Source organism: Cryptotermes secundus, unplaced genomic scaffold (genome assembly GCF_002891405.2).
Source record: "Cryptotermes secundus unplaced genomic scaffold, Csec_1.0 scaffold537, whole genome shotgun sequence".
NCBI lineage: Eukaryota > Metazoa > Arthropoda > Insecta > Blattodea > Kalotermitidae > Cryptotermes > Cryptotermes secundus.
This window is the reverse complement of record NW_019740661.1, coordinates 22363-43922: the sequence shown is the minus strand read 5'-3', so window position 1 is coordinate 43922 and position 21560 is coordinate 22363. Positions and strand designations below refer to the sequence as shown.

Genomic DNA, 21560 nt, shown 5'->3' with positions numbered 1-21560 from the left:
TTTAAATCTGTCACAATAATGTCTTAATCTTTCGCTGATTATCGCGAAACAGATGATATTCCTGTTCTGTAAATTGAATCTCTCTCTAGTGCAGAGACTTCATAAATTTTGTGTTCGGTTATTATATTAATTTAAGAGTTCAGGTATGATATTTCGTAAAAAAAATGCTTTTTTGGTAGATATATTTTGTGCAATATATGTTGCTTAAACAATGCCTTTGAAATTTTCTTGTGAGAACGCAAGGTGCAAAGCTACTCATAATCAACGCAGTGAGAAACTCTGTTCTTATACATTCCTAGTCTGATTACTTTAGTTACTTTGTGTTTTTCCACAGTTACACACAGTGAGCGCTGTAGATTATAGACTTCGTCCGGTTACCCTTCACCAAAACAAAAAGCTAGCCGTTCTGAAATTATATGGTTAGAACCGTGGGTCACTGACCGTTGGCTGCAAAAGTGTGGTGATATTATGGGTACGTTTTGCTGTCTGAATCGAATAATCAATGAGGTTGCCCCTGTTGTGCCGTTGTGCCTGCGTTATCTCCATGGATACCGGGCTAAACAATGGAGTGGCATGTAGTAGGTAGGACATTGCGTTCCACATGCAAGCAATGTCACAGGGATAGAGTCAAGTACCTACTCTATATAGGCCTAGGCATCGTGCATATGTACGGTTATGTACCTGGAGGCTCTGAGGAACACGTTGGAATGCCCCTATTAGGATAGGCTGCTCCTAGAGCCTTGAACAGCCTGAATACTGAACAAGAGTTCCACTGTAGGATTTGAGATTCTCACAGCGGTGGTTATGAATAGTTCTATCTTCTGGGATATGACGCCGTGTAGTCCGTTGAAAGTCAACCGACGTTTCCGAGGTTTATATTGCCTCAATCTTCAGGGTCGAATAATAAGCTGAGTAATATACTAGCGTGAAAACAGTTGGCAAGCAGATCTCTTCCTGCACTGCTTCTTCTTCGATCCTGAAGATGGAGGCGATATGTTCGTCCGAAACGTTGGTTGAACTTAAACGGACTACACTGCGTTATATCACAGAAGATAGAACTATTCATAACCACCACTTTAAGAGTTCTACTCATCAGCGACTTCCGGTTATATGTATGTCTTCGTATGAAGGTGAATGTACAGAGATGTATGAATGTACGTGCGTGCGTGCTCATGCACACGTAGAAATTTGTGCACGGACTTTTATCAGAATATGCGTTTTTGTAGACATGGGATTTAGTCAAGGCCTGTATATGTGTTTATATATATATATGTGCAGTACATATGGAATCTGGAAAACTTACACGTTTGCCTGAGTATATATATATATTACGAAAATGTCAACTTTCGCAACTATCGACATTTGAAGTCGATAGTTACGAACTGTCATTAATTAGAAATATGACCTAGGTATAACTTTACTCCCACTTCTACTCATTTTCACAGAAAGTGATACAATATAGGTGTGTGTCTGTATGTATGTATGTTTTGTCTGCTTGTATGTTCTATTATTTTCTGTAAGGACCGACTTCCATGACACTTAATATAATGTCATGTATCGACACACCTTGCTTCTTAACTCCTTGCCATAAACAGCAGCAATATGGCGGCCATAAAGATTTAGGGAGTGGAACCATTATTGAAGTCATTCATTTATGATAACCGATCACAAATATTTGAACCTGAGTGCGTCTGAAATCAAAGAATCTTATCATTCCACAATTTACAGTCTGTGCTGCTGATGGTGTCTTTATACAAGCGATATATAAATAAGGAAATAAATAAAAAAATAAAGGTGCAAAGGAACTTACTTAATTTAATAATTATATATCTCCAAAATTTCGGTTCATTGTCAAAAGTTATTAGAGCAATTAAATCGAGAGGCATGAGATATATGGGGAGGGGCGTAGTGAATTGAGAATCGTTAGCAAATTTTAGGGAAAATATCAGTTTTGGAACCCGGTCTTCGATTGGAGGATATTATTAAAATATACTTCAGAAAAATATGCTGTGGAGGCGTGGCCTGGATTCACTTTGGTTTAGGATAGCGTCCAGTTGCAAGCCTTTGAACGCTGTAATAAATTTCAGGGTTAAATAAACGAGTAGAATTCCTTGACCAGCAAAACGACTACCATCTTATAAAGAACGATTCTGGGCAATGATGTTATTTAATCATATAGATATTTGAAAACATTTGCCAAGTTACTCTATTTTTTAAGGAAAAAGAAACGTATTGATTAAAGACCTGCGATCTTTTGCCGGACTTCTCACTATCTGTAAGTTCCAGGATCAAATCGCGCTACTGAAAGAAGGAAGCTGAAATCAGAGCGGTAGCATTTCCAATGCCTTGACGTGAAGATGCTGACAATTACGAAAAACATTTTGATGTGATTGCTATATCCGACAAACCACTGTGACCTAATTCGTTCAAACCTACGGTGACCTGTCAGAGACACGCATGTTTTCATCGTTACTGTGGGCCGAGTCAGTTCAGTCAGTGACATGACTGAATACAGGCTGGATGGTCAGGATTCTATCCCTGGCAGGAGCAGGGTCATTTCTCATCTTTACTACGTCCAGGCAGGTTCTGGGTTCTGCTAACTTTCTTCTGTCCGAAAAGAACCAGAGGCAAGGCGACCGGGCAGTGATCACGCACTGTCCGAAAATTTTGGCGATTATTATGCGTTCCGTGTTACCGCCACAATTCCTATACACAAATTTACCATACAGTTCACTCGTTTCTGTGATTGTCGAGGTGAATCTGGTTCTAATTCAGCTTATAAGAATACGAGGGAAGTGCGTTAATTAAAAAGGGGAATAGAAATATGTACGTGTATGTCAGAGTAGGATAAATGTTTCATAAATTCATTCTTTGCGACTTTGGTGTAATATATAGCTTCTTTTTCCATATGTTGCACATACATGTTTTTAATCAAAATCGAACTATGTTACAGATTCCACATTTTATAGTTAAAAGATAAGCGATCCCTGTAAAAAACCGTGGAGGCCGGTAGGTTTGTGAGACGTCGAGGTTCTCATATTTTCCAGACAATCGGCTCACAGATGGCGTTGAAGTTGTCAGCTTTACGCGCCGACCGCCCTTTACCCCCAGGAAGATTCCTGATACTCATTTCTGTTAGAGGCTGAGTTGACCCCAGGGCCATAGTGCGGCTGGAAGGAGTAGGTAAATTAAAAACAATCAATACCATCGGGAATCGAACCCTTGACCTTCCAGCTTGTAGCTTAGTGTCTCAACCAACTACTCTGCCGCGTGCCCTGCCACATTATATAGAATTATATATAATACGAATGTATTTCATTAAATATTCTCGATACCGAAAATGAAATTTCACATAAACTGTTTAGGCATTAATTCGGTATTTTTCGTTGCATATTTTTTTAATGAACCTCTTTTTCATAATTAAAGACCTATTGAGCTTCCCGTAAGATCAGGTTTATATTGAAGTAATTCGATTCACACCAAAATTGTCTTCACATTTTTTTGTATAGACCTCGAATACGGCCTACCTAATTCGTTCGATACCTATTCAGTAGTTTCAGAATAATTTGCGGGCAGACGCAGTGGTCTTACAATTATGCCTTCTATTCACTTGCGTTCTGAAAAGAGTCGCAGCATGAAAGAGAACTCTGAAAATGACTAACGATTTTAACTGAATTAATTTCCCTGGGGTCTCTGATCACTTAGGCCATGACACTAATATCTCTCTACACTTACATTGTTGTTTATTCGTTAAGTATTCCACAGCTTTTTCTTATTTATTGAATTCCAGTACCCTTTATTCTGAAATATGTTGTTGAGCTCCAACTCTGTTTGAAAGGTTTCTAAAATAGACGACCTTTAATTTTACATTACTTACACAACATATAATACCAAGGGTGTATATTGACTTACACCTTCAGAACATGAAAATATTTTAATCATAAAACTGTATGTTTTGCTACGAAGACATCGTTTCACTAACATCTTTATACCAATAAGATGAAGTTATTTCTACCGTAAGGTCTTGGGACCACGCTTACGAGTACAACATTTATTTACAAGGCCTAAAATAGCCTTTGATATCTGTCGAAAAACAAAAATTTTTCCTGCTGGCATGAGTAAAAAACGACATAATTTCATACCGAGCATCAGAAATTTGCTTTTTCGCAAAAGCTAATATGCCACCTCGGCCTAATGCCTATTTAAATACAACATAATGATATGACTTTCTGTAGCGAGAAAATATATGTTATATATTCAAGAATGTCCGGTTCCTTTCTTTGATTCTTTGAGCAATTAGGTCGACGCAACAGTGAGGTTGCCTCATTTACCGACTTTCATGAGTCCTACTCGGCTTTCTCGGTTACCGTATCGGTCGCAGATCACCAGTACCCATCATGCATCACCACAACATGTAACCTCGACCAGCAAAACAAAGAACTTAACAGTACTTCAGCACCCTCTCCAATGTAAATTGAAGATACAAGGTAAAGTGGTTGGAAAACAATAAGCTTAAGCGCTGAGGAGTGAAGATACGCAATGGCGTACAGCACTCAGGAGCAAACTATCCAACATGTAAAGCCGTTACTCTCTTTCGATGTCTGAATAAGGCAATATGGGGAAAACCAGCATTTAAGAACAAAACCTAAAGTAAGAATTCATAAATAGTTACACGACCGGTCCTGATCTGCGTAGCGGAAGCAAGATTAGACATTTGCGAGACAAAGGAAATAATTATTACTGGAGAAATGAATACCTTGAGGAAAACTGTAAGGAAGAGAAGTGAGGTTCGTGTACGGAACCAGATCATTAGGGAGCAGTGTGAAGTTCAGTCAATATGAGACTGGATGAATAAGTGTGGAGAAGAACGAGATAAACGTATTTAAGGAATGATGAGATAGAAGCTTTCGCACCGTCAGATATAACTCAGCACTCATTGTGGAGAAACTGGCCATAATGAGTGAATGCAGGAGAAACCGACAGTAATGAGCAGTAGAAACTGGAAACTGTTATTCACAGTAGAAACCTAGCGGGATAATGTGGAAAAATACTGTATGTAGGTTCAAATCTCAAAAGCAACTTATTGATCTGAAGGCTGTTCGTTGTTGATAATAATAGCTTCTCTTTCCTTTTTTACAGCGAATCTAACACTCCAGCCAGTATGCAACAGTGAACAGTGCATCGCATCAGGTAAAACTCCATTGTTCTCCTTTAATTGTTGTCTGTGTGTGTTGCTACAATAAATACTGGACATTCTTTACAACAATTGTGTTTCTGGACATTACCCATCTTCCTGTTTATATTTAAAACAGAACTTTTCGGAAACTGGATTTTGTCTTCGTCTTCAGGGAAAGCCTACTCATTTGGGTCCAATCGATAGAACAAGTCCCTATCTTCAGACACCTGTACCAACGCAAGATAGGGTGCACGAACCAAGCACAGCATAAACCATCTGCAAGAGTTAAGACAAACTTTAAAGACTTTAAGAAATTCGGTACGTATGAGGCTTAGCACCAGAGTACTGTCAGAACAGATGTCATCACTAGAGAGATAAATTCTCTGTATGGTAAAAGACATAAAAAACATAATCCTCCCACTTAATCTGCGCTGGGCGGAATTGTAGTTTTCACTTCTGCGATAATGGAAGTCCAGAGATGTCCAAGATGGGTTGACTGATCGCATGATTTGCCAGAGACATGTAGGCGGATTCCTTGTACGAGTATTTCGTATGTGGTGTTTGGTACAATCTGCAAGACCGTCGCCTCTGTCCAACATATTTTGTGGTCTTTTTCCTAAGTATATTGGGCTAATTTTGATTGACAGAAATTCATTGCAATTTTTATTTTGGCGCTATATAAAGAACCAAATATTTTGTCCAAAATATGATAGTGCGGTTGAACTTCGTATGCGAACAAACAGTGCTGTTTCTTCTGTTGCACCCCAGACGCTGGAAAACACCTGGCGTGAAATCGAGTATGGTTTGAGCATTATGCGAACTACAAATAACGCTCAAATTGATAAGTATTGAACCTGATGTGATGTTATTTCAAGTAAAGCACACCAATTCTTTGTACCTCCGATACTTAAAGTTTTGTGTAAGTACTTTAAATGTGGTGAATAAATTTTGGTCATCCTGCAGTTCGGTTCATGTAGTAGAATATTATGAACAGGATTCTGAAATTATCGAGACAGAAGAAGATGGCAGTAATGATATTTTTCTATATTGATGGATTAATGCCTCTCTCACGTTACACCGCGGAAACAGCCGATTGCTGTCTGAGAAGTTAATGAGATTTCCGCGGTCCCTTTGGCCAAGACCTATATTTTATATGCGATATGTCAAAGCCAGTTGTTCTCATTTTTCATTTCTTTTTCTTTCTTGCATTCACTTTCTCCCTTCACCTCATTCTGTCTCTTCTTACTTCCTTTCTTTCCTCTCTTTTTTCCGCCCCCTCTCTTTTTGTTTAGTTCTCCCCAACGCATGCCCAATCACTGTAATATTTCTTCAGCTTTCTCCTTGCTGGAGTCCATGGACCGGACAGCTGACCCATGTGAAGATTTTTACCAGTTCGCATGCGGAAACTGGGGCAGGAGCCACCCCGTGAAGGACACGGATTACTCCAACACCTGGTTCAGCGAACGCTCACTGTTCTTACTGAGGCAGCTCAAAGGTCAGAGTTCAGATACTGTAGACTCTTAATCAACCGGGGAGTCTGTTTATAAAACTGGCTATATGGAGCCATATTTACACGAAGCTCCCCCACATGAAATGATGCTTCGAAACTTATGTAGTGCTATGCACAGGGAGATCAATTAAGGAAGCAAACAAATTTCTCAATTTAATTTTTCAAAAAGTTATTTTTACATGAATCCTTTTTAATTGATGAAGGATCGCAAGTATAATTGTGCACTTATAAATGTATGTGGCGTTTTATAAATCCAAATTCACGGTTAATTTCATTCTCCTTTGTTAATTACTCGAGGTTAAAAAATTATCCGGGGGAAATTAATTTTTCATCCATCCCTGATAGTAGGGAGTCTTCTGTAAGCAAACGTACCAGACACCAATAAGATTCCTTTGCAGAAAGTCTGTCTGCCGGTTAGTTAAGCAGCTAGTTCCGTAAATTANGTTTCAGAATAATTTGCGGGCAGACGCAGTGGTCTTACAATTATGCCTTCTATTCACTTGCGTTCTGAAAAGAGTCGCAGCATAAAAGAGAACTCTGAAAATGACTAACGATTTTAACTGAATTAATTTCCCTGGGGTCTCTGATCACTTAGGCCATGACACTAATATCTCTCTACACTTACATTGTTGTTTATTCGTTAAGTATTCCACAGCGTTTTCTTATTTATTGAACTCCAGTACCCTTTATTCTGAAATATGTTGTTAAGCTCCAACTCTGTTTGAAAGGTTTCTAAAATAGACGACCTTAAATTTTACATTACTTACACAACATATAATACCAAGGGTGTATATTGACTTACACCTTCAGAACATGAAAATATTTTAATCATAAAACTGTATGTTTTGCTACGAAGACATCGTTTCACTAACATCTTTATACCAATAAGATGAAGTTATTTCTACCGTAAGGTCTTGGGACCACGCTTACGAGTATAACATTTATTTACAAGACCTAAAATAGCCTTTGATATCTGTCGAAAAACAAAAATTTTTCCTGCTGGCATGAGTAAAAAACGACATAATTTAATACCGAGCATCAGAAATGTCCTTTTTCGCAAAAGCTAATATACCAACTCGGCCTAATGCCTATTTAAATATAACATAATGATATGACTTTCTGTAGCGAGAAAATATATGTTATATATTCAAGAATGTCCGGTTCCTTTCTTTGATTCTTTGAGCAATTAGGTCGACGCAACAGTGAGGTTGCCTCATTTACCGACTTTCATGAGTCCTACTCGGCTTTCTCGGTTACCGTATCGGTCGCAGATCACCAGTACCCATCATGCATCACCACAACATGTAACCTCGACCAGCAAAACAAAGAACTTAACAGTACTTCAGCACCCTCTCCAATGTAAATTGAAGATACAAGGTAAAGTGGTTGGAAAACAATAAGCTTAAGCGCTGAGGAGTGAAGATACGCAATGGCGTACAGCACTCAGGAGCAAACTATCCAACATGTAAAGCCGTTACTCTCTTTCGATGTCTGAATAAGGCAATATGGGGAAAACCAGCATTTAAGAACAAAACCTAAAGTAAGAATTCATAAATAGTTACACGACCGGTCCTGATCTGCGTAGCGGAAGCAAGATTAGACATTTGCGAGACAAAGGAAATAATTATTACTGGAGAAATGAATACCTTGAGGAAAACTGTAAGGAAGAGAAGTGAGGTTCGTGTACGGAACCAGATCATTAGGGAGCAGTGTGAAGTTCAGTCAATATGAGACTGGATGAATAAGTGTGGAGAAGAACGAGATAAACGTATTTAAGGAATGATGAGATAGAAGCTTTCGCACCGTCAGATATAACTCAGCACTCATTGTGGAGAAACTGGCCATAATGAGTGAATGCAGGAGAAACCGACAGTAATGAGCAGTAGAAACTGGAAACTGTTATTCACAGTAGAAACCTAGCGGGATAATGTGGAAAAATACTGTATGTAGGTTCAAATCTCAAAAGCAACTTATTGATCTGAAGGCTGTTCGTTGTTGATAATAATAGCTTCTCTCTTTTTTTACAGCGAATCTAACACTCCAGCCAGTATGCAACAGTGAACAGTGCATCGCATCAGGTAAAACTCCATTGTTCTCCTTGAATTGTTGTCTGTGTGTGTTGCTACAATAAATACTGGACATTCTTTACAACAATTGTGTTTCTGGACATTACCCATCTTCCTGTTTATATTTAAAACAGAACTTTTCGGAAACTGGATTTTGTCTTCGTCTTCAGGGAAAGCCTACTCATTTGGGTCCAATCGATAGAACAAGTCCCTATCTTCAGACACCTGTACCAACGCAAGATAGGGTGCACGAACCAAGCACAGCATAAACCATCTGCAAGAGTTAAGACAAACTTTAAAGACTTTAAGAAATTCGGTACGTATGAGGCTTAGCACCAGAGTACTGTCAGAACAGATGTCATCACTAGAGAGATAAATTCTCTGTATGGTAAAAGACATAAAAAACATAATCCTCCCACTTAATCTGCGCTGGGCGGAATTGTAGTTTTCACTTCTGCGATAATGGAAGTCCAGAGATGTCCAAGATGGGTTGACTGATCGCATGATTTGCCAGAGACATGTAGGCGGATTCCTTGTACGAGTATTTCGTATGTGGTGTTTGGTACAATCTGCAAGACCGTCGCCTCTGTCCAACATATTTTGTGGTCTTTTTCCTAAGTATATTGGGCTAATTTTGATTGACAGAAATTCATTGCAATTTTTATTTTGGCGCTATATAAAGAACCAAATATTTTGTCCAAAATATGATAGTGCGGTTGAACTTCGTATGCGAACAAACAGTGCTGTTTCTTCTGTTGCACCCCAGACGCTGGAAAACACCTGGCGTGAAATCGAGTATGGTTTGAGCATTCTGCGAACTACAAATAACGCTCAAATTGATAAGTATTGAACCTGATGTGATGTTATTTCAAGTAAAGCACACCAATTCTTTGTACCTCCGATACTTAAAATTTTGTGTAAGTACTTTAAATGTGGTGAATAAATTTTGGCCATCCTGCAATGCGGTTCATGCAGCAGAATATTACGAACAGGATTCTGAAATTATAGAGACAGAAGAAGATGGTAGTAATGATATTTTTCTATATTGATGGATTAATGCCTCTCTCACGTTACACCGCGGAAACAGCCGATTGCTGTCTGAGAAGTTAATGAGATTTCCGCGGTCCCTTTGGCCAAGACCTATATTTTATATGCGATATGTCAAAGCCAGTTGTTCTCATTTTTCATTTCTTTTTCTTTCTTGCATTCACTTTCTCCCTTCACCTCATTCTGTCTCTTCTTACTTCCTTTCTTTCCTCTCTTTTTTCCGCCCCCTCTCTTTTTGTTTAGTTCTCCCCAACGCATGCCCAATCACTGTAATATTTCTTCAGCTTTCTCCTTGCTGGAGTCCATGGACCGGACAGCTGACCCATGTGAAGATTTTTACCAGTTCGCATGCGGAAACTGGGGCAGGAGCCACCCCGTGAAGGACACGGATTACTCCAACACCTGGTTCAGCGAACGCTCACTGTTCTTACTGAGGCAGCTCAAAGGTCAGAGTTCAGATACTGTAGACTCTTAATCAACCGGGGAGTCTGTTTATAAAACTGGCTATATGGAGCCATATTTACACGAAGCTCCCCCACATGAAATGATGCTTCGAAACTTATGTAGTGCTATGCACAGGGAGATCAATTAAGGAAGCAAACAAATTTCTCAATTTAATTTTTCAAAAAGTTATTTTTACATGAATCCTTTTTAATTGATGAAGGATCGCAAGTATAATTGTGCACTTATAAATGTATGTGGCGTTTTATAAATCCAAATTCACGGTTAATTTCATTCTCCTTTGTTAATTACTCGAGGTTAAAAAATTATCCGGGGGAAATTAATTTTTCATCCATCCCTGATAGTAGGGAGTCTTCTGTAAGCAAACGTACCAGACACCAATAAGATTCCTTTGCAGAAAGTCTGTCTGCCGGTTAGTTAAGCAACTAGTTCCGTAAATTATGGTGAAATGTATGTAATATTCTACAAAAATATAAAGGAAACATATTAAGCACAAGGTTTTACATTTGCCCAAGTTTCAACGTAGTTACCTTGTTAAAGGCGACGGGAGCGTCGGCAGACTGACATGGGATAGTTCAGTCGATTAAACCAATTGAGACCAGTTCTTTACTGATTACAGAATAAATAATGATAGTAATCCGAGCAGATTGGTGCAGAGTGAAGTCCTGTTTCGAATCCCGTCCGGGAATCAGGCTATCACGACTGATGTTTCTGTGGTTTCACTTAGTCCCTCTGGGCAAATTCTGGACTGTACCTCGATTAGGCTATAGCCAATCCCTTTCAGATACTTTCCAATAAATCAGTAATCCTATCATGCAAAGCTGTATAGACTCAGTACTAAAAGTGTCGTTAAATAGCCTACGATAAAATAATACTTATAAATAAATTAACCAACTCTACGTTTCAGGGTGTATCGTGAATATTTGATAGTTTCTCCGCCGGTAAAAATTCATTATCATTTCATAGAACGCCTCAATTTGACTTAATTCTGAGCCAGTTCACTCCAAGGCATACTCAGACAACAGGTTTCTCCAGCTATGTACCCGTAGACTGAGGGTGTTTGAGAACAGGGTGCTGAGGACAATATTGGAACCGAAGAGGGATGAAATGACGGGAGGTTGAAGAAAACTGCATAAAGACAAGCTTCATAACTTCTACTCCTCGCCAAATAGAATGATAAAGTCAAGGAAGATGAGATGAGCAGGGCGTGTAGCAGGAATGGGGGAGAGGAGGAATGCATATGGGATATTGGTGGGAAAGCCAGAAGGAAAGCGATCACTAGTCACACCAAAACTAGGCGGGTGAACAATATTAAAATATATCTTAGAGGGATAGGATGGGATGGTTTGGACTGGATCGATCTGGTTCAGGATAGGGACCAGTGGAGGGCTCTTGTGAACACGGTAATGAACCTTCGGATTCAATAAGATGCTGGAAAGCTCTTGAGTAGCTGCACAATTAGTGGCTTCTCAAGAAGGGCTCAGCTCCATGTACTTAGTTTAAGTATGCGTAGATCATCCAAGATGGCTCCTTTCAGATTACAGAAAAAGATAATTTAGGAACTTCTTAGGTTTTCCACGTTTGTTATTTGTTGTACTTATTTCTCATCCTTGATTAGCAAACACTAAGCTCCTCATTGCCGGTCACGGTAGCCGAGCGGTCTAAGGCATGCACTGTCTTCGCTCGCTCGGAAGCCGGGATAGTGGGTTCGAATCCCACTCAGGGCATGGATGTTTGTGTGCGTTTTTCTGTGTTTGTGTACAGGTAGAGGCCTTGCGACGAGCTGATCGCCCGCCCAAGGAGCCCTACCGTATGTCTAAGATCTAGTAAACCGAAGTGAAACGGAGAGTTTCATGGAAGTAGGCCTAGGCCCACATGAGGGCTGTAGCGCCAATGAAAAAAAAAAAAAGCTCCTCATTGCGAATTTTAATTAAACATTTTGAAATATATTCCAGTTCTGAACAACACGTTGTTTTACATTTCAGATCTGCTCACAAAAAACAGCACAAATTCAGAACCAAAGGCTCTCCGACAGGCCAAGTCGTTGTTCGCAGCCTGCAATGATGTTGGTACGTAACTTCCCACCCAGTACTAGTTCATGGAGGTATTGCGATTGTTTTCCTAACCCATCTGACTTGCAGTACATTTTGCCCCGGAAATATTTCCCTCCGAAGACTTTAAATTTGCTGGCTCCAGGTTTCGAATTCAATCACCCGTTAGGGGCTGGAATTTTTCTCTTCCTCACCAACTGACCGCCTATTATCCCATCGCGGGGTAAAGCGTGAAGCTGACCAATTACCTGGAACTACATTGCCGAGGTTAAGAAAGAATGGAGGTTAGACAGGAATAGTCGTTGAGTCTCTGAAAGGAGGCAGTCACGACTTTTGTTTGAAGATACCATTCAAGCATACGTCTGGGAAGGATTTATGACCCCACTGCACTTTAAATGCTTCCAAAATTTTTCGATAATTATGAAGTAGTAGATAAATAAATTAGTAAATTATTTACGTGGATAATTTCCGCGGTTTAGGTTCTTACAACCTGAGAGTTGTCGGACATATCCTTCAAATTTTAACGTGCTATCATGCTTGTCTTCTTAAGATGAAAAACGACGATTTATCTAAAAATTTTAAGATATGTACTGTCATTCACATCCTTTGTATATACAGTTATTAATTACATACAATTTTTATGTTGAGTTGTGCACCATTGTAATACATCATATTGTTAATTATCATAGTACAGTAAATTACAGCATAAATTCGTGAAATCAGTTTAAATTCATTATTGTCCCGACATGTTTCGACATTTATAATGTCATCAAAAGAAACTAGTCGAAGGTTATTTTCTATGACTGTTCGAAGTATTATGTTGGGACAACGATGAATTGAAGCTCAGTTCAAGAATTTGTGTCGTAATTGCCTGTACTCTCATGATAAAGAAGAGTAGTACATCATTTTATCACTATTAGAAGTTTCTTCTTTGAAAGTCATCATCAGACTGAAGTACATTCATTCAGAAGACACCGCTGTATTGTTTGCGTGATAAATATCAGACTATAGATCACAGAGACCATGCTATCTGAGCAGGGTCAATCATGATAGGAAAATTAGGAGCAGAAAGCAAAAGGCAAATATGGGAAAATATTATTTTCTAAGTAGGATCATCCAGCACTGGAACCAACTACCTTCAGATGTTCTAAGGACTGTCTCCTGTAAACCAAGTAATTTTAGGAAAAGGGTTGGGAAAGTGATATATAAGACGAAGTGAAGGTGTGGGGGAGACCATCCAAAAAGGCAGTGAAGTGAAGTGAAGTGAGGTGAAGTGGAGGTGAAGTGAGGTGAAGGGAAGTAAACTGTGGTGAGGATGTGAAGGGTACGTACGTGTAGTGCAGTGGAATGAAGGGAAGGCCATGGTGAAATGTGAGTGCATCACTTCATGACAGTTCGTATTTCATTACTGTTATTGTTTAGCATAAATATTAATTTATATATAATTATACGAGTATTTGCATTGCATGCATTGTGTGTAGTGTATCGCTTGTTGTTTGTGTAGTGTTGTGTGCTGTGTTTTGGTTGAGTGTGTCGTGTTATTTTGTGTGATGTGTGCTATTTGTGTGTTGTCTTATAGCAATATCACTGCCACCAGGTAAAACCCATTTGCAGTTAATATAAAAAATATCTACGGGTAATAATACTATAAACTGTATAATAACACAAGCCACTATTTAGTGTCCGGTTCAGATTTTAAAAGCAGTTACAGGTTCATTTATAACGTAATAAAGGGTAGAAATAAAGCTGGAGAAAATTATACAGACGAGCGCTTCATATTTTGTGATCTTCGTCTGACATTCGTGTGACTAATCCAAGGAGGATGAGATGTAATGGACGTACAGCGTACATGGGGAGATGAAGAATGGTTGCAAAATATTTGGCTATAAATTTGAGATCTTGTGAGACATAAGTACGAGTATGAATGGGAGGAGAATATTAAATTGTTGTTACAGAATTTGTGTGAGGGTGTAGCTGGATTCGAGTAACTCAGATCAGTGACCAATTGCAAGGTCTCTGAAAAAAGAGAACTAAAAATTTTTGCACGGCATATGAGACCATGTAATCTGAAGGTATGCCTTGCACAATGGTGATTGCTCAGTAGTTATTAGTTATATTTATTTTCGAGCACCATACCAGCTTGATCCCTTGGCTCAAGCTGTTGTTCTGCTGTTGCAGGGACACTGGAAATATTGGGCCTGGAGCCCATCATGCAGGTTTTGGAGAATGTGAGTCTGCCCAAGCAACTACCGAACAGCAGGACAGCCTACGGCTGGAACATCGCTACAACCCTTGCCCTCATTCAGCGGATCATGAGTCTAGACCTGCTGGTACAACTTGGCCCCGATGTGGAATCTACAGATGAGAAACTGCTATTGAATGTGAGCACAGTGTAGAGACCACGATAAGAATAGACACGCCCCAGTGCAACAGCTCACTGCGTTACTTATGATTTGAACATGTGTATATAAAAATTTTATTCGTTCAACTTTACACCGACAGATGGTGACAGATCTTAGATTCACAATGACAAAAAATATTTAATTTCTCCAGTATCTGGAATATTACTCACTGTGTCGTCATCTGTCGCTTATCTGGAAACGGACGAACCACTGTCGCAGGGAATAAATTTCAAAATCTTCGCCGCCAAACTCGATTACAATTCATTCAGTTCCTTATTCTGTTGTAAAATCACTTGTCTAGTAATAAACGTCTGTTTTGTAGATTTTTATGTTCTGGGATATAACACTGTGCAGGCCGGTGAATATCAACCGATGTTTCGGATGAACTTACCGCGTCTTTTATCTAGGTCAGAAAGTAAGCAAAGCAAGAAATCAGCACGAAGCAGATAGCAAACAGAAGCCCGCTACTGGACCCCATCCCTAACTAGAAGAATCCAGTCCACAGTCTTTGACCTATATATTTAAATATCACTTTTAATATTATCTTTCCAACTATGCTTATGTCTTTCAAGCGGTATCTTCTCTTAGGGTTTTCCAACCAAAATTTTTTACTCATTTATCTTTTACCTTTGCGTTCTACATGGCTGTTCCTTCGCTTCATTTTTGATTTGATTGCATTAATAATATTTTATGAAGTGTATATATTATGAGCCGGTCACGGTAGCCGAGCGGGCTGAGGCATGCACTGTCTTTGCTCGCTCGGAAGCCGGGATCATGGGTTCGAATCCCACTCAGGGCATGGATGTTTGTGTGCGTTTTTCTGTGTTTGTGTACAGGTAGAGGCCTTGCGACGAGCTGATCATCCGCCCAAGGAGACCTACCGTATGTCTAAGATCTAGTAAACCAAGTGAAACGGAGAGTTTCATGGAGGTAGGCCTAGGCCCAAATGAGGGCTGTAGCGCCAATGAAAAAAAAATATGAAGCTCCTAAGTACGCAGTTTTCTCCAGGTAACCTGTATAAGTGTACAAATTCGTAATGTAGGAATTCGAAATTTGTGAAAGTTTCAGTTTAGAGTTGCAATAACTTACTGCCTGCTTGATTCTTGTTTCTTGCTTGGCTTACGCTTTGACACAGAAGATGAATGCGACAGTTCTTCCAAAACGTCGTTTAACTTTCAACGGACTACACGGCGTTATATCTCAGAAGATAAGACTTTTATCCTTATGACATTTTTACCTAGGTTCACGAAAACTCATCAGTTGGTTTGAAAGCTATTAGGAAGCAACACACGGAAATCATGATATGCATATCGTACCTACAGAATATTAGGAATACGAAGTCAGGTGGTGTGGTGGACAAAGTGGCATTGAGGCTGTTTTTTTTTTGAGCGCTTCAGTTTCTCCTGCGAAATCTATTTCCACCAACTTCTCCATACTCTAGCATTCGCACTACCATCTAAGCTATATAGAGTTCATACTGACAGCGTCGTTAACGAACCAACTGCAGAATGTCAAATGATACAATTCCTAATGTTTAAATGAAAAAAAAAAAAACTACGCTGTCCCAACAGTGGAAGTTAAGGCGCTTTGGATGAGAGTGGAAGGCAATAATGGGAAGTATACTGTCTGGTCCATTTCCATGTAACAACCCAATACACGCCTGGAGATACTGAGGAAGACATGGAGAAACATGTCTATGGGGATACTCCGTACCGGGTACCTCCATAATACAAATGCATGCGTTACTGCTATAGTAACCTGATCGATCTAATAATAATATTACCCAAGCACTGCATTTCTGTAAAAAAATATAGCTATCCCTGTAAAAGGCCACGGAGGCCCATAGGGTTGTGACACATCGTGGATCCCACATTTTCTGGAAAATCAGTTCACAGATGGCTGTGAAGTTGTCAGCCTTACGCGCCGGCCGCTTTGTACGCCCAGGAAGATTCCTGGTACTCATTTCTCTTAGAGACTGAGTCGACCACAGGATCATGGTGCGGCTGGAAGGATTAGGTCGACAGAAAAAAAAAGATGACCTGATCGGAAATAGAACCCGCGACCTTCCTGTTTGTAGCATAGTGCCTCAATAATTTGTTACAGTTGAGCCCGCCTAAGGATCCACCGTCGCTAACCCGAATCCTGGTGACGGATCCTGAGAACTTGCCCAGAGCGACACGACTCAGCAGCAAGAACTTCATTAGAGCCAAGATGGTGTACATGATAGGAATAATGGAGGAGATGGATTCCTGGGGAAAAGGAGAGAACGATGAATCCAAGCTCAACAGGACTACAATCGCGTCTGCGGTTTTGAAGATTCTGCTATTCGAGGCAGACGTCAGACAGGTAGGAGCAAGAACCATACAAATTGGTAGTGTCTATTGTGCAGATTGTTAGATGCTCAACGAGTTTGTCCGTCCATTAAGTTTTATTTGCATTTCTGCTGGTCATGTAAAAGTTACTTTTACTATACAATTTCTAAGTTACCATGTTGATCGTTGAGTTAATTAGTCAATCAAACACTGAATTAATTGGTCAATTGTACTGACGTTCCTGAGACCTTTCCACTGTCAACTCAAGCCCACATTTGGCCAGCAGTAGTCCTATCAGAACACTCACAGAGATCAATACTGTCACGTTTGTGAGGTTTGCGTGACGAATATAAGGGGTTCTGAATTGGATGACTGGATTTATTGGCACCTGTATTACAATTACAATCAATTATAACAGCTCATGGTCTAAGGTATGTACTGTCTTCGTTCGCTTGGAAGCCGGGATCATGGGTTCGAATCCCATATAAAGCATGGATGTTTGGTATGTGTATGTGTTTATTCTGTGTTTGTGTTGTCCTGTGTTTAGATAGAGGCTTTGCAACGAGTTGATCAGTCGTCCAAGGAGTCCTACCGTCTGTAAAATGATCATAATACTGAAAAATTAGAGGCCAGGACCCAAGGGGGCTACAGAGCCAGTGAAAAGAAAATAACAGCTCTTAATCAGTGACTGAGACTCGCTCCATTTCTTACGGGACTACGAGCGACTACGAGTGTTTTCTTTTCTACTGTGACTGATTTGGTTCTGATTCGCTAATCAGTCACTTCTTCAGCTTCCGTTGTCCGCTGGTTAACACTCCAAAGCTGAACACTCAGCTATTGAGCTGCCTTCTGAATTCTCTTATGACTGAATCATGGACCTCCTTTACGAATGCCGAATGATTTAACCCTCCTGGACTGGACTAGCTTCTAGGCGACCCGAATATAGATCACCGCCTCGAACAGTTCGTATTATTCTGTTATTCCCTTGCCATGAAAAGTGCTTACCGAACCGTTGCCCAGCAATGGTTTATTCCGTGTCTATTCGTTGCAGTGGGAAAGTGTGTTTGGAGAATCTTTGGCTAGCAATGGACTTCCATTCTGGCTTTACTATTCCAGCTTTCAGGCGTCATGTCACAATATCTTCTGGGGTACGACGCCATGTAGCTTGATACTTATTTACCAAACTACAAGGCGTCACATCCCAGACGATAATGATTTTCATACCTATTATCATGGAAACCTCAGTTCTCACATCATATTTAATGTTTTCAACGGCGAAGTTTCTGCTGCTTATGAAAATATCTATTGACCTACTTGTAGATTTACATATGTATTTATTTATGTGCTTTATATTCAATCCTGAAATCTGAAAGCATATCATTTTCCGAATTACAGGGGATCACTGTCGATGGTACAAACTCCAGCAGCAAAAGCAGCACAGTTCAGATTACTATCCTAGAATTGCAGCGGCTCATGGACTTGAGCATGCAAGGTGCAAAGAACAGCCATGAGGTACGTTCCTGCGACCTGAGTCGGTACCCACGTGACTCTTAGTCTCTTACTTCACACGTCTACTTGCTTCCGTCTATACTGCAACACAAACTTTCATTTTAAAATATCACTCACAATCACACTTAAAATTCATAATATGTCATTAAAATCGTATTTCTTTTATTTTTGCAACATGTTTTGGCCCTGCAAGGCCATCATCAGGCAACTGTTGATTGAAATCGCCGCACTGCATGAGTTCAACGCTCAATTAAAGTAAACTACGCATAGACGAACACAGCGTGGACGCCGCAGCATGAAAATAGCGTGAGTGAAGTTGGGCATACATTCTCGGATAACGACTACGTTCAATAACAGCATGTAAATACATATTGACCTGCCGGTCACAGTAGTCGCGCGGTCTAAGGCATGAACTGTCTTCGCTTTCTCGGACGCTGAGATCGTGGGTTCGAATCCTACTCAAGGCATGGATGCCTGTGCATGCGTTTATTCTGTGTTTGTGTTGTCCTGTGTTTAGGTAGAGGCCTTGCGACGAGCTGATCACTCGCCCAAGGAGTCCCACCGTCTATGAAAAATGATTACGAAACTGAATAAGAAGCCAGGGCCCTGGCTGTGCTGAAGAGCCATTGAAAAATATGTATAGTGACGCATGAGCTGATGCAGTTCGGCGATTTCAATCAACAGTCGCCTGAGCGTGGCCTTGTAGGGCCGAAACAGGTCGTAACAGCTAAGTAACAAATGTGATTCTGATGACATATTATGGATTTTAAATGTCGTTGTAAATGGAATTTTAAAATACAATATTGTGTTGCATTACAGATAAAAGCAAATGGATGAGTGATGTATTAATGTAACACGATGCTGAAATATAAAATAGTTACTTACTTATGCAGTACTTAGTTGTAGAAACGGGGTGAAACTAATTCTGTTGGAACCTACAGCCTCAAATCGATTTGGTTCAATTCTTAGTGACCTCGAAATATGATCTACGTCAGTCTAGTCTAGAGGTCTATTCTACCCTAACAAAATAAAAAAATATCCCTATTAGATTTTCTGTGTCAGTCTCTCTGTGAGGCCGCATGTAACATGAGAACCCACGAATGGATTTTCATGAAATTTTTGTTGGGGAATTTTACTAAAATATGTCAATAAAATCATATTTTTGCTAAAGTCAAACAATGACGGATACTACAAGTATTCCAGAAGCCTTACGTGTTCGCATTCTGAACGCAATTCGCCAGATATACTCGTATTTATACTTTCCAAGGAAAATCAGAGAAAATGTAACACACTTCATAATCACATATTTTCCCATAAGTTTGACAATATTCTTTTGCGAAACTTAAACAAAAGTGATCGAAAGCGGCAGAATTGTTATGCTCTGTGCGTATTCCTAACTTGTTAGATAACGGAATTGCCTCAGAAACAGACCGATGAATGCATGTCTGGATGAGTTACTAGGTGCTTGCCCACAAATGCTTCGAGTTAAGGGTCTAATTTGCTGACTGAGTTGGCCGCACCATAGCCCAAGCGGTTAGACGCTGGCTTCCCACCGCGGCGGCCCGGGTTCGATCCCAGGTCTGGTCAAGTGGAATTTGTGGTGGATAAAGTGGCGCTGGAGCACGTTTTCTCCGAGTACTTAGGTTTCCCCTGCCAATCTTCATTCCACCAATTGCTCCACAATCACCCTCGCCTATCATCTGGGGCTGGTACAATAGGCCAGAAGTGGCTGCAGTAGAAGGGACTTAGTCCCACCCCACTAGCAATAAAAAAAACTTGCTGACTGACTGATGGAACATGTGTCTTATCACAGAGTGTCTGGCTGATGCAACTGTGTGCCTTTCCGCCTTAATGATATTGGACTGGAACTTGATATCTCACAATAAATTTAAAAACGCTTTAATTTCACGTTAACTATTTACCACATGAGAAATGTTGGTGTTAATCTGTTCGCATTTTTAAGGTCTTCGCGGACATTGTATATATAAACTCGAATTCTTTCTTATCCTATGATTCAGCACATTTTGTTTTATATGATCATTCTAGTTCATTTTACTTGCACGGAATTCACGCCTAATAGTCAGCAAGTAAGTTGCTTATAGTTAAACAATTTCATGCAAAACGCTGCAGATTGACTGGCTACAGTATTTCACGGTGCTCTTCGAAGGCGTACACGCACAGAAGTCATTCAACATGGCGGCCGACGTCGTCTCAGTGACAGATCTCGCCTACTTCTTGAACCTCGCTTCAGTTCTGGCTGACTCCAAGTTAGAAACCATACGTAAGTATCCGTCAGCGAAACTCTTCTCTAATCACCTCAGACCAAAATTCCCAGATAGCGGAAAGGAGTTGAATAACGAATCGAGTAACACGAGCATCATTTTGTGTTCACGTGCGATACAAAGGTACGCTGCTCTTTGTCTTTGTAAATGTGATGATTGCTAGATTACATAAATACGTGTACACTGATTCAGTTGCATGAGTGATACTGTGTTCAGTGACATGACAAGATAATGCTGGGTCCTTAGGGATTAGAAGATGGCAGATCCTGCGGCAGCAGAATCTATCACGGTCTCACGAGACATCTGTGAATCTCAAAATCGCTACAATAACAACAGACCTTTTTCATTTAAAATTGATGTTGGCCACATCAATACGTATGATAACTCTTGGGGCGATGTTACGGAGAGAAACTATCTGCAAACCCCTGGAAAGCTTCTATGTAAACAGACACACAGGCAAATGCCACAGTGTTCTGACAGTGGAAGTTAGAATCATGTTTCGCCAGTGAGAATATTTAGGATATTCATAAAGGAATTGGAATGGTATAAATCATGAAAACCAAAACCCTGGACTTAACGTTGTATTTTAGCGTCCTGTTGCACTGATTTTCATCCATGCTATGTATACAGTTGCCGTCTTGTAGTGCACTCAATTTCACCTGTTACTTCACGACATGTTTCGGCAACATAGTGCCATCATCAGGTGCCCTAATTACGCTAATCTATTTCATTGCTTGCCTTTA

The 21560-nt window shown here is 40.1% G+C and overlaps 1 protein-coding gene across 1 annotated transcript in view; it reads left to right on the top strand.

Moving 5' to 3' along the window:
* Window positions 1-21560, top strand: part of LOC111872522 (endothelin-converting enzyme homolog) — a 63508-nt gene that overhangs the window by 20435 nt on the left and 21513 nt on the right. Inside the window, exons 8-14 of the mRNA XM_033754730.1 lie at window positions 5140-5190; window positions 6510-6671; window positions 12247-12330; window positions 14491-14693; window positions 16818-17060; window positions 18422-18538; window positions 20666-20816. Coding sequence (XP_033610621.1) covers window positions 5140-5190; window positions 6510-6671; window positions 12247-12330; window positions 14491-14693; window positions 16818-17060; window positions 18422-18538; window positions 20666-20816 — 1011 coding nt within the window. The remainder of the gene's footprint in view (window positions 1-5139; window positions 5191-6509; window positions 6672-12246; window positions 12331-14490; window positions 14694-16817; window positions 17061-18421; window positions 18539-20665; window positions 20817-21560) is intronic.